The following is a 14,421-nucleotide window of genomic DNA, read 5'->3' as shown; positions in this document are numbered from 1 at the left end:
CCACAAGACAGCAACTAATTTGATATAGGTTATATATGTACAATTCACAAGTACTCTTTTATTTTTTTTTAAGTCTGTGTTCAATCAATATCAGTTCTTTCTCTGGAAGTGGATAGTATGCTTCATCATTAGCCCTTTGGGATTGTCTTGGATCATTGCATTGCTGAGAGTAGTCAAGTCATTCATTATTGCTCATAGAGTAATACTGCCATCACTGTGCACAATGTCCTGGTTCTGCTCCCTTCACTATACATTAGTTCATATGAGTCTTTCTAGGTTTTTCTGAAATCATACTGCTTGTCATTTCTTATAGCATAATAATATTCCATTACAATCATATACCACTGCTTGTTCAGTCATTCTGCAATTGATGGATATTCCTTTGATTTCCACTTCTTAGCCACCACAGAGTTGCTATAAATATTTTTTGTACATTTTTCCCCTTTTCTCTTTTTCCCAGTTACTATTGTTAACTGTTTCCCTCCATCCTATTCCCTTCCCCATGATATTTGCTCTATTATCTATCTTCTTTCACCTTATCCCTCCTGAAAAGGGATTTGCTTCTGACTGCCTCCTCCCCCAATCTGCCCTCCCTTCTTTTGCCCCTCCCTCCTTATTCCCTTCCCTTCCTATTTTCCTGCAGGGTTAGATAGATTATTCCACCCTATTGAGTGTGTATGTTATTCCCTTCCTGAGCTAGTTCTGATGAGATTAAGGTCTTTGAGTCTATTCTGATGAGTGTTAGACTCATTCACTGCCCATCTTAGATAGCTTACTCTACCCAATTGGGCATGTATGTTAATCCCTCCTTGAGCCATCTCTGATGAGATTAAGGTCTTTGAGCCTATTCTGATGAGTGTAAGGTTCATTTACTGTCCCTCTCCTCCCCCATCTCTCCCCCCACTCCATAAGCCCTTTCCTAGTTCTTTCATGTGGGATTTCACCCCATTCAACCTCTCCCCTTCCCCCTCCCCCAGTGCATTCCTCTCATCCTTCAATTTTACCCTAAAGATGTCATCATGGGGCAGCTAGGTGACACAGTGGACAAAGCACCCACCCTGGACCCAGGAGGACCCAAGCCCAAATCTAGCCTCAGACACAAGACTCACACCCACTGTATGACCCCAGGCATGCCACCCAACTCCAACCACCCCACAAAAAGAGATAAACAAAAAATAAATACTTTGAAGATATCATCCCTTCATAATCAATTCCTACCTGTGCCCTCTGTGTAAATTTATTTCTAATGTCTGCCCTAATACTGAGAAAGTTCTTATGAGTTAGATATATCATCTTCCCATGTAGGACTGTAAACAGTTTAACCTTTTAACATCCCTCTTAATTACTTTTTCTTGTTTACCTTTTTATGGTTCTCTAGGGTCTTGTATTTGAAAGCTTGGGACGGTGCAGCTTGGGACAGTGCAGTGGGGCACTGTTTCCAGGCTGCACCGTCCCAAGCTTTAGGGGGTCCCAGGTGGTATGATTTTAAGGAGGGGCAGGTTCTTCACTTGCCTGGCCTGTTCCCTAGTCTGTAGATAACCCCAGGCCAACTTGCTAATTACCCAAACAGCAAAACTGTATGTTGTGGTTGTTAGCTCTGAGAAGCCAGTGCCCCTCCCCACTTGGGCCACTGCTACTCGAGCTTACTTACTGGTTCCCAGCAAGGGTGAAAAACCCAAGTTTCTCCTCAGCACCAGCAGAGACCCCTGTAGTCTCCCCCTGCCAAGAGCTCAGACTGTGAGCTTAGTTCCAGACAACACTGGTACTACAAGTGATTCAGAGGCTCTTGGGGTCTCTTTCTCTGGCTCAGCCTGCCTGGGACTGGATCTGTGTCAGTGTGACTCTGGGGCTGGGCTCCACTCCTGTCTCAGCACAGTAGTTCCCTCCTTCTGACCTTCTAAGCTATCTTTGGTTCAAATGAGATGCAACAGAAAGTGGATCCAGACCAGGAGTTGTGTTCCAAGATGGTACTGGCCAGCAATGGAGTTCTTGAAAAACATCTACGTCTGGTTTTATTTCTAGAGTGATCATTAGAATACTTCAAGAATCTGCACATTGCTGTCTACCTATTTTAATTATCTTTTTGAATTGTTGTGTCTGGAAAAAATATCTGGGGTCAGTCTTCTAATGTTTAGATAACTAGAAAAAATTCTAACAATGTGTTCAGAATTCTGAGTCAGGGAAATTCTCCCCAACAAGTCAGAATTACAACAAGGGACAAAATTATTTCTACAAATTTATAGTGTAACAGTCTATCATTCCTTATCCCCTTATTAATACATACTTGTTGGCAGCATGTATTGACATTATGTTTAGAAGATACTCTATTTATTTAGGTGCTCATATGTTTAAAATAAACTCATTGATCTCTCTTTGAACTCTCAAGGGAAAGTACACTGCATTATGAGAATGTTAATATCAAGAAAGAAGATAAACTAAAGAGTTGTCCTTTTCTCCCACGATATCATGAAGTAATAGTACTACAGGAAGAAAAAAGGGTAAGCTGAGAACAAGAGCTGTTTGCTAGCATTTTAAAAATAATTCTTCATAGGATCAAAACACAGGTGTTTAGAGATTGGAGGCACAAAATAGAAAAATTGTTTCTATTTAAAATTAAGATAAGGAAAAAGCTTTTGTGAATTAAAAAGTAAAACAAAACCTAATTACGTATATATTGAGAATTTTCTCTTGTATTTAAATTGCTTCGTTTGTCCTTCTCCAGATTAGATTATAGCAGATAATTTCATTTTAAAAAGATGAGCTTTTAGTTCTTGTTTATAGAAATATTCAGATAATATGATTCAAATGCCATTTATAAAATAGTATGGCCAACCTTAAAGCAGTTAAACAGTTACAATTTTCTTAGTATCAGTGTAATTTACTGAATAGGCTTATGTTAAAAAATACATTCAGAAAAAGACCCAACCCCAAATGAAACACTTTTACTATTCATGAATAGGATTTATTTTATATTTAATCTGCTGCTTTAAATTCAACTGAGGAGAAAATATTGAAGTAAAAATTTCCTCCTTTTAGCTTTTGTTAAAGATAATTTTTTCTTTAGAAATTTTAATGTAAAACTTAGCATGACCAAGTCTGGGTGGTAGTAGTAGGAAGGGTTAGAAGAAAAGGCAGGTCTGGAGGAATTGTGGTTGGTCCTTTTAAGGTAATTACCGTATTATATTGTCTGCATTACTCTTAAGATGATTATAGTGGGTGATGACTGAATGCTTTATAATTGCTGATTGGCTTCTTATGTGAAGAACAAAGAGTTACAAGGAAGGAGAATTACAATTGATAATTAGGTATAATTTTATACAATAGGTATGGCTCTATACATTAATGTTAGTACATTTTCCTTCATATTAATTTAAGAACTGAAAGGCAAAAATTCAAATTCCTTATTGATTATTTTTATATTATAACAATCATCACATATTTTGGAAATTTGAAGCTGAAATGTCTATTTTTTATGGGATATGAAAAATCATTAATTTATATAATGTATTTAACTGTTATTAGTTCTCCCTTTGGAGCATCATCCATGACCACCTTTCTGGATCTGATGCCTGATTTTGCTTAGTGCTCCTAAAGGCATTCTCTTTTCTCTTTTTCACTGTCCTCTAGAAGCATATATGGTAAACTAGTTACTTTCTATTATGTGGAAAAACTAGAAAAAAGAACCAGGAGATAAGTGGTTAAACATTTTGGCACGAATGGGGCTGGGATAAGGTGGGGGAAAATTCTGGAGACCCTGGTGGCCTGCTTGGGAACTCTTTTTGTAGTCAGAACTAGCAAGAAGTACAAGCAGAAGATCAGTGATAAGAGGAATTTGCTCCTTGTTAAATGTTAACTTTGAAGTACACTTGATTTCACAATATCATAGGGTATTAATAGTTGAAAGGGAGCTCATAGATTTTTTAGTCTAAGTCCCTATATGACCAATGAATCCTCTCCACACAGGCTAGACAGAGGGATACCTCACTTCCCTTAAGGACCATTATTGATGGCAAAACTCATGAGATTACTAATTTTTAATAGATCTGATTCATTAGGAAAGTAGTCCTTATAATGAGCCAGAATCTACTACCTCATGTTTAACTTCCACCTCATGTTCATTTTTCTTTAAATAACCATTAATTTATTTTAAAACCAATGTACTGTTTCCCCTTAATATTTCTTTCTTTTTTGTTTTTTGTTTTTGTGGAGCAATGAGGGTTAAGTGACTTGCTCAGGGTCACACAGCTAGTAAGTGTTAAGTGTCTGATGCCAGATTTGAACTCAGGTTCTCCTGAATCCAGGGTAGGTGCTTCATCCACTGTGTCACCTAACTGCCCCCTCCACTTACTCTAGTATCTTTATTTTATACCTCAACTATTGCAATAGCCCCCGTGACTCCCTATTAACCTTTAGATTAAATATAAACTTCTCTGTATGGCATCCTAAACACCATAGAACCTGGTTCTTCCTTACCTTTGCAATGTTTTTACACATGATCTCTCTCTCTCTCTACAAACTCTCTTGCTCAGATAGACTGGCCCTCCTACTGCCCCTCAAACAGTATTGCCTTTTGCATTTCTGTGTCTTTGCAGTGCTTACCCTCATGCCTGCAGTTCTCTTCTTCTTCACCTTTGCCTCTTGGAATCACTGGTTTCTTTTATGACTTAATTCAAATGCCATCTTCTACTTGAACCCTTTCCTGATCCTCCAGTTGCTAGTGCTCTTCCTCCCAAAGCTACTTTATATTCATTTTTTTGGTGTATGTTTATTTATGTGTGCATAGACATGTTCTCCTCTCTCTGTCTCCATCTCTAATATGGGCAATGACTATCTCACTTTAGTCTTTATAACTCCAGCCCTAAGTGCAGTTCCTGGTACATAGTGGGTACTGAATAAATGCTTAGTGATTAATTGATTGGTGGACTCTGTGTTCTAACCAAATTGTGTTTTAATTGCTGTTTATGGGGCAGCTAGGTGGTGCAGTGGATAGAGCACCAGCTCTGGAGTCAGGAGGACCTGAATTCAAATCCAGCCTCTGATACATGACACTTATTAGCTGTGTGACCCTGGGCAAGTCACTTAAGCCCAATTGCCTCACCTCCCCGCCCGTGCCCCCCCCCCCCCCAAATTGCTATTTACTGAGCTAGGTATTTCATTTGTTGCCCATGCTTGGAATGTATTCTCTGTCTTTTAGAATCCTCAACTTCTTTCCAGCTCATGTGCTAACCTCTGTAGAAAGCCTTTTCTAATCTCCCTAGTTAATATTCTTTCTCTTCTCAAATAATCATGTATCAATTTACCTGTATTTCTACCCCTACTCTGCAATAGGGAGTCCCAGTAAAAGTTCCTTGAGGGCAGAAACTATTTTTTTGTTTTGTCTTTGTATCCTCTGGTCCTTGAACAATGGCTTCCTGATAGCAGATGCAAATAATAAATGCTTGTGGACTGGAAGAGGCTATCTAGACAGAGCTCTGAGTGATGGGAAGGATTTTGATAGATATAGATGGTAGGAGGACATTCTGGCTGTAAAGAATAGCAAAAGCAAGGGATTTGGAGGTAGGAAAGTTCAGAGTATGTTAATGGAAAAGTTACCATCAGAGTTATATTGGAATGTAAAGTTATGTATAGGGGAATAGTGAGGGGCATACGAAGATACTTTAGTATTTCAGTGGTTTCAATTTCTCTGACACTTAGTATCTGTACAGTCATGGGATAGTTACTTTTTTGAACCATAGTTTCATTATTAGTAAAATGTGAAATATGATACTTACAGTACTGACTACTCATTAGTACTCATTAGTGATGAGGCTTCAATGAGAGAATGCACCCAAGCACTTTACAAACTTGAAAGTACTTTATAAATGTCTACTATTGAAGACAGCTAGGTGGCTCAGATAGAGTGGATAGAGCACTGGGTCTGGAGTCAGGAAGATCTGAGTTCAATTCCGGATTTAGATACTTACTAAGCTACATGACCCTGGACAAGTCACTAAACTTTTTTTTTGCCTTAATTTAATTAATTAAAATTTAAATTAATTTATTTTTGCCTTAAACTTTTTTTTTTGCCTTAATTCACTGGAGAAGGAAATGGCAAACCACTCCAGTGTCTTTGCTGAGCAAACCCTATGGACAGCATTGGTGTGCTTATGGTCCACAGGATCAGAAAGAGTCAGACATAACTGAACAATCATTGCTAGTAAGTACAAGATCCAAGATATGACTCTAAGTTTTCTGACTCTATGTGGTAGTGAAAATATGCCCGAAGGTGCTTTTAGTTTGAATGAAGTCAGCTGTGCTCATTAACACTCACACCTCTGTCATGTATTTTAAACATTTTGTATGTATCAGAATGCCTAGATTCTAGAAAATAGTAGCTTCCTAAGACTGTAATCTAGTGCTATAGGAAATTTCACTAGATGGCACCAGTACTTTGGGTTACTATTGAAATGCATACTACTTTGTTCATTTATTCTCTTGTATTTGCTAGAACCAGTGTTTTTAAATGAGGCAAGGTCTAATAGTTTGACTTGTAAATTGCTCAAGTATTTGGAGCAATTTTGATTAATGGACATTGCTTAGTATTGTTTAAATATTTTATTAAGGTTTGTAGATCTTTGTGGTTGTACATCTGTTCATTTGACAATAGAGATAATATTCATATTCATTTAAAAAGTATTTTACTGAGTCATACAAGAGCAGCATTGTAAAGTAGAGGAGTGAGCCCTGACCTCAGAACCAAGATGTTATTGGTTCAGGTTCCACCTCTGACACACACTGGGCATGTGAAATTGAGTCATTCATTTAACTGCTTGGTGCTCTTGGCAACTCTCTTAGATTGTAAGTTGCAGAGGAAGTTACAATTTGTTTTGACAGAGGGGGTTTTCTCACCTGGGAGATCTCTAATTGAATCCACTGAATTCATAGATCCAATCCCTATGTTTATTCCTTCCTTGGTTCTTCATTCTCATTCACCCCTCATATCTACCTTGTAACATCTTGTCTTTTTGCCTTTATGACATCTCTTTTATTCCAGCCTTTTCTTTGGTGATGGCCTGGCATGCAACAGATGAGCCTGCCCTTTCCAAATTAAGGTCTGTGTCTTGTCGCTGGACTTCAACAACTCTGGAAGAGAGAATGAGACTAACAACTGTGTGCAACTCTGCCTCACTTAAATCCAATTCACTCAAAAGTCAGGACATCACCACACGATGTCATCGGTCCTCTTCCAGAATGAAGGACAAACAACATAAGCCTTTTCCTACTCACTGATCCTTGTCTGATCCTGTTATTACCTCTTACCTAGATTATTGCAATAGTTTTCTGATTGCTCACCCTACCACATCTCTCCTGACTCCCTTCTCTCCTCCACTTATCTACTAAAGTGATTTCCTGAAAACACAGGTCTGACCATGTCATTCTCCTATTCAGTAAACTCTAATGGCTTATTTTTACCTCCAGTACCAAATATAAATTCCTCTGTTTGCCATTTAAATACCTTTACAACCTGGTCCCTTCTTACCTTTCTGGTCATTCAAGAGAGCGCAGTTTTCCGATGTCCTCGTTGCGGCAGGAGCCGCGGCTCCCGTAGGGGACTGCACAGCCACACTGTGGCCTGTGGCTCTTCCAGGCACTGATCCACGGTCGTCCGTGACTGGCGGAAGCCTACTCCTCGCCTTCATAGATTTCATGATCTTACATTCTATTCATTAAACACACTCCACTGCCTGCCTCCTCCCTTCTCTCCTCTGCCTCCTTGCTTTCCTGATTTCCTTCAAGACTCATTTCAGATCCCATCTTTCCTGGTCTTCTCCTCCCCACACTCTTCAGTCTTTTCCTCCTGAGATCAGTTTCCATTTATATTGTTTATATCTCATATGGATGTGGTTGTTGTCTTTCCCCTCCCCCTCCCATTAGAATGTGAGCTCCTTGAGAGTGGAGACCTTAATGTTGTTGACACATGCAAAATTTGAAAAAAACCTTAATATTTAGAAACATTGTATAGGATATTTTCCTCAGACACTAAATAGAGATGATAATTATTACATGCAGAAACTTAGCTTATTTTCCTCTAGCATGAAAATGTATTTTTTACTAGATTAAAAAATGATTGGGGGTCCTGGTAGAGAAAAGAGGAGAAGCAAGGTTGCTGAAAGAATGTATAGCTATGATTGTTGAGTTGACTTGGTGATCTCGGAAAGGTCTTGGGGTAGGTGAAAATTCCTACATGACTAGAGATAGACAAATGTACTGATTTTCAAGAAGGGGAAGGAGAGTTTTTCAAATGATAGTTTGAGGGGCAGCTAGGTGGCACAGTGGATAGAGCACTGGCCTTGGATTCAAGAGGACCTGAGTTCAAATCCGGCCTCAGACACTTGACACTTACTAGCTGTGTGACCTTGGGCAAGTCACTTAACCACAATTGCCTCACCCCCCCAAAAAATTAAAAAAAAATTGTAGTTTGAGAACCACTGTTCTGAGCTGATTGGAGGGTCCCTCGGAGTGCACATTCCAGAACATGGCCTCAAGAAATAAATTCATGTCTTTCCAGTTAAGTCTATGCTTGGGAGAGGTCTACCTCCCATTTGTGTCTTCTTTGCTTTAGTAATCACAAAAGACAGCAGTACCTTCCCTTTTCCCAGTACCTGAGCAACAGGATAGTAGCAAGCAATAGTGATAACAATATGTAGAAGCAAATAAAGGGAGAGGGAGAGGAAGAAGGGAAGAGAGACAGACAGAGAGACAGAGACAGAGAGAGATAAAAGGAAGGGAGGGGAGAGGAGACGGACCACCAGAAAGAAAGACTGTTAGGTACTTTTTTTTTTTTTTTTTGGCGAGGCAGTTGGGGTTAAGTGACTTGCCCAGGGTCACACAGCTAGTATGTGTCAAGTGTCTGAAACCAGATTTGAACTCAGGTATTCCTGAATCCAGGGCCGGTGCTATATCCACTGCGCCACCTAGCTGCCCCTGTTAGGTACTTTTTAAAACTACTCACTAAAGGTGAAATGGAAAATGGTTAATTAGCATTGTTCTCAGATAAACTATAAATGTTCAAAAGAGGATTGAATATTAGACTTTCAACTGATTACACCAGTAGTAATTACTAGATTTTTATTCCTTCACATCCTTTTTTCTTTGTGGGCAAAACTGCCTGTTATATACCTGATTCATGTTTATCCTCAAGGGCCCCCTTTTTTTTCTTTGCCTTTGCTGTAAAGAACCCTTAGGATGGAGCCCAAAATAAAATTGTGCTCAGAGTAGCTAGCACGGGAACCTGAGTCAATAACTGTAAGAATAGGGAGCCTACTTTCCTTGAGAGGTCAGGTTGGCTCCCTGAGTAGAAGTTGGAAGACTAGAAGGGGAAATAAAGAATAGGGACGGGTGAAGATCCCTATGACCGTAGCTGTGTAATACCTGGCGAGATGTGCAAAATGATTTTTTTATAGTCTTGACACTTTTAAAAAGTATAAACTTTAGTTGCCTGAAAAGCCACATATGTGAAGCTTTCCATTTCACTAAGATATGAGGTAAATGAGGTGTTACCTGTATTTTTAATTATTGTACTAGTATTATGTTTTTTAATTAAACCAAACTTAATGCTTAATTTATATACATTGATGTTTGATTACATCGCATCAACCCTAACTTTTCTGTCCACCAAAATAGTGGAATATATGAGAGTTGTATAAAATGTCACAAAATCATATAGAGATTTTTCTATTTACTCTGTAAATAAAAGTATGGGTCATATTGGAGCTACAGAAATAAAAAGCTAACGTAAAAATAGTGATTATTTTGGAAATAGTATACCTACTGATTCATACATTAAAAACACAGCTCACTGAACAAAATCAACTTAATAATTGTATTTGAGGCTATACCATTTCCCCCTATTTCCTTCATTATATTAATAAAATTCATAGAGAAAGCCAGCAAAAGCTGGTGATAAAGGAAAGGACAGGTAAGTATAAAACTTTTATTCATTTATCCATCTTAGATTAAGGTCCACCTATGTATTAAACACAACATCTATGCAAAACTCCGTTCATTTCACACCTAAAAGCAATTAAGACATAGTCAAAGAATTTAACACTTACCACCAAGATATTACTGTCCTCTGAAATATCCATCTGACCAATTTCTTATATTCCCAAAGTGGTTCTTAACCTCCTCATGACCTCCGTTCTGAATCCATCTCCATTCAGCCAATGCGTAGTGGGGGCTTGAGGGGTCACAGGTCTGCAGAGGCAACTAGTGTAGAAGGGTCAGGAAAGGCTTTTCAGGCATAAGGAATCATATGAGCAAAGATTAGTGCCAAATGCATGTGGCAGATAGAAAGTAATGTAGTTTGGCTGTAGGACAGTGCAAACTCAGTAGTGTTAGATAAGGTAAGAAAGGTGGGCAGCCAAAAGCTTTCTCTGAGTACCAGGTTAAGAAATTCAGGTGACTAAATAGGCAACAGGGAAACATTGAAGATGAGGAAACAAGGGACTTTTCCAAGGTCATCAGCGCCTGAATTTGACATAGACTTTTTTTTTTTTTTGGACAGGGCAATGAGGGTTAAGTGACTTGCCCAGGGTCACACAGCTAGTAAGTGTCAAGTGTCTGAGACCAGATTTGAACTCAGGTCCTCCTGAATCCAGGGCCTGTGCTTTATCCACTGTGTCACCTAGCTGCCCCTAATGCCTGAATTTGAAACCAAATTTGATGTCAGTGCTCTTTTCACTGTATACACTCAGCGTTAGTCATAGTCTGCTAAAATTATTCATTCTTCCTTCCTCTTTATTGATAATCATAGGATCATAGAAAGCTATAAGAGACCTTGAAGATCTTTTCCTCTAACTTGCTCTTTTTACAGATGAAGAAACTGAGGCCAGGGAGATTAAGGAACTTGCCTAAATTGCCACAGCTCATCAGTGTCTTGTTTGGGTTTGAACCCAGGTTCTCAGGGTACCATGTCCAGTGTTGGTATCATCTGCCAGAATCAAAGGATTCTTCCTTTCTGTTAATAGTTGGTAATCTAACTTTGTTTTTTTTTCCGGGAACGTGTTTCATAAAGGTTATTTTTTTGTATCAACAAAATAAAATTTGAAAAAAGCTCAGGAGTTGCTGGGTGTTGGTATGAGTTTTCTTTTCTCCATATGTGTAATGACCTTCCCCTGTGTATTATTTCTGAATCTGTAGAATCTCTTTTTCTTGTGTACAAATCCAAGGTTTGGAAGAGGAAAAGGAGTATAGGTGAAAAGTTTTGTAACTGTAGATTATCTTTCCTATTGTAAACAATGTAATAAAATATGAAAATGTAGTGTGTGTTTTTAAAATATTATCTGATATAGTTGATATCTTATATACAGCAGAGAAATTTAGGAAGAATTTAATATCTGTAAAACCCTAGGAAGGTTATTTTAGATGACTAACTCCAATAAATAATAGGAACATTTTTCAGGAATTGAAAGAGACAAAGGGAGTGAAGTGAAAAGGGAAGAGGAAGTGAAAGAGATGTCCTGGTAAGACTGATGAGTACCTGAAATACGCTCTTTGCTTTTCAGGCTCAGCCTTTCATGTCATCAATCAGTCAAAAGTGGCAGGGAGTGACCATTAGGTGGATTCATTAACACCCTGCAGCCTGCTGGTGTTGGGTGACCCACATCTGTCTTCATTAGAAGTTTTCTTGTTGCCAGTAGTGAACAGATGGGTCATTATTGCCTACACTGCCCTGTGGGCTTACCTGGAGGACATGCAAAGTCATACTATAAAGGACATACATGCACATTTACCTATTAGAGAGTGAACAAAATATTTTGAGTAATAGTGATATATTAAGTTATTTTAAATTATCATCTTTGTGTTTGTGGGTTGAAATTCATAAGAAATTGGTGCAAAATAAACTTTTAGGAATAGTAGGAGTGAGAAATGATTTCTTTGTATGTAAATCTGTTTATAATAAAGTGTATATTATGTTAAAAAGCTGTAAAACAAAGAATTTAATCATAAACTACTAAAATATGTTAATTATATATTTTCTTTTCAATTGATAAACATTTGTACTGGAAGCTTTACTAGGAATATAATACACAATGGACTTGGCAGTCTGAGCTTACACAAAACAGAATAGACTACATAAACTTACAGCCTCTAAGGGACTTCAACATGCTACTTTATCTCAGTGATTCCAAGTAAAATCACAGCTACTTACTCAAGACAATGGCTATATCAGTGGCTATTATGTTTTTAAAGATCTCTGGAATCTGTATTTATAAAAACTAAAAATAAACCAACAGTTTGAGTGCAATTTCTTTTAAAAATGTTCTTGATAGTATATTACTAGACCCTTTCTTTGTAACCTTAGAGAATTTAGAAATATATGAGTACTTCAAAGACTGTAATTGTCTTAATAATAATAGAATTATTACAAGATTTGATTTACAGCATTAATCTTGTCGCTAAGTTTGCAAATGTTGGGATGATATTGTGTCTATCAAACTTTTCACAGTGGATTCTCTACTTTCTTTACCCTACTGCTATTGTCTATTAACATTCAAAATCATGGTAAGAAGAATCTATCTGGATATGTTTAGAAGATAAAAGTAAAATCTCCCAAAAGAGTATTAGATGTTATAACACATCTTGGCACCATTAGATTTTCAAACTCAAGACAAAAGTCTTGTAGGTGCTATAGCAGCATATTTAAAAATGGAAGTATTTTCTCTGTGTTTTCAGTATCAAAGTTACAGATGACTTATTGAAGAGACTTTTGAGGTAATTTTACTTTTTAAATTTAAATTTTTAGTAATTAATAAAGTATTTTATTTTTTTCCGTTACATGTAAAGATAGTTCTCAACTTTTGTTTATATAAGCTTTACAATTTCAGATTTTTCTCCCTCCCTCCCCTCCCTCCCCCCTCCTCTAGACAGCAGGTAATCTGATATAGGTTTTTTATATATATATATATATACATACACATATATATACACACACACATACACATATATACATATACATATATATACCTATATATACACATAATAACATTAATCCTATTTCTGCATTAGTCATGTTATAAGAGAAAAAAATCAGAGCAATGATGAAAAACCTCAAAATAGAAAAAAACAACAGCACCAAAAACAAAAGAAATAGTATGGTTCATTTAGCATCTATACTCCGCAGTTCTTTTTTTTTTTTTTTTCCTTGGATTTGGAGATCCTCTTCTATCACGAGTTCCCTGGAACTCTTCTGTGCCATTGCATTGGTGAGAAGAATCTAGTCCATCACAGTAGATCAACACGACTTTTGAGGTAATTTTAACCCCTCACAAAAGATATAGAATAACTTCTGTTGGAGACCATGATGATGATGATGGTGGTGGTGAGGAAGGTGATGGCACTTCCTTTTCAAGGCTCTGTTATGTGATTAGTATCTGCATTCCTTTCACTGACAGGTTGAAATCCCTATTGTCTAAATAGACAGCTATTGAGACTTGTAACCAAAACAAATCCTCATCTTGGGGCCAACTATCTGGTGATAAGACTTTGCTTAATTAGCTAGGCTGGTCTGCAGATGACAGACAAGTCTATTCATGAGACTATATTTGAACTCTTTCTAGCCAGAACTTTGGTTCTAAATTGCCATACTCTTTAAGAACTTAAGTTTACCTTCACTTCAGAGTATGTCTTTTATGTTGGGGGGTGATGATGATAATTATTAAATCAGTTCTTTTACCACACTGGTGAGGGAAGGTGTTCTTTTGCCCAGAAGAAAGAGTACAGCTGAAATAAGAGTTCACCACTTGCTATTCTTTCAAAGAGCTAGACTGTTAATAGTGGCTCTTATCTCCATCAAAAAGGGTGAACTGGTCATTAATTCAGTTAATTCAACAAGCATTTATTTAGAATGTATAATTTGCCAGGCCCTGTTCTAGGTTGTGAGGATACAAAGACAAAACTGAAATAATCTTGGCCCCTGAAGATATTACATTCTGCTGGGGACAAAACAAAATGAATACAGATGGGTACATACAAAATCCATGTAAATATATACACATTAATTTTTTTTGGTCGGGGGAGAGGAGGAAATTACTAAGGGTATATTTAGTATAGGTCCTAAATATAAGAAAAATCGAATTTTTAGTGTAAAACCATCCTGACATATTTTTAGATCTCTTCTAACTAAAATCCTATTATTCTGGCATTGAAATTCAAGGTATTGAGGGGAAACTTAAATAGAAAAGAATTAGCAAAGTTCTTGAAGAATTCTGCTGTTTCCATTGCTATGATTTTTAATTAAATAGTTGAGGATGACAAAAATACATACTAAAACATGCGGTAATGCTATATGCTCATGGCATGAAAGAGATACATAATTTTAATTATACAGTCAATCCTCAGCTTTCACTGGGATAGTGTTCCAAGAAAAAAAGTAGAAAA

General features: G+C 37.3%; 1 protein-coding gene across 1 annotated transcript in view; it reads left to right on the top strand.

Moving 5' to 3' along the window:
• STPG2 (sperm tail PG-rich repeat containing 2) overlaps nt 1-14,421 on the top strand; it is a 597,092-nt gene that overhangs the window by 48,208 nt on the left and 534,463 nt on the right. The window contains exon 6 of the mRNA XM_043972340.1: nt 2,387-2,498. Within this exon, the coding sequence (XP_043828275.1) occupies nt 2,387-2,498 (112 nt within the window). The remainder of the gene's footprint in view (nt 1-2,386; nt 2,499-14,421) is intronic.

The sequence above is a fragment of the Dromiciops gliroides genome, chromosome 6 (assembly GCF_019393635.1).
Source record: "Dromiciops gliroides isolate mDroGli1 chromosome 6, mDroGli1.pri, whole genome shotgun sequence".
Classification (NCBI taxonomy): domain Eukaryota; kingdom Metazoa; phylum Chordata; class Mammalia; order Microbiotheria; family Microbiotheriidae; genus Dromiciops; species Dromiciops gliroides.
This window is presented reverse-complemented; position numbering and strand designations above follow the sequence as displayed.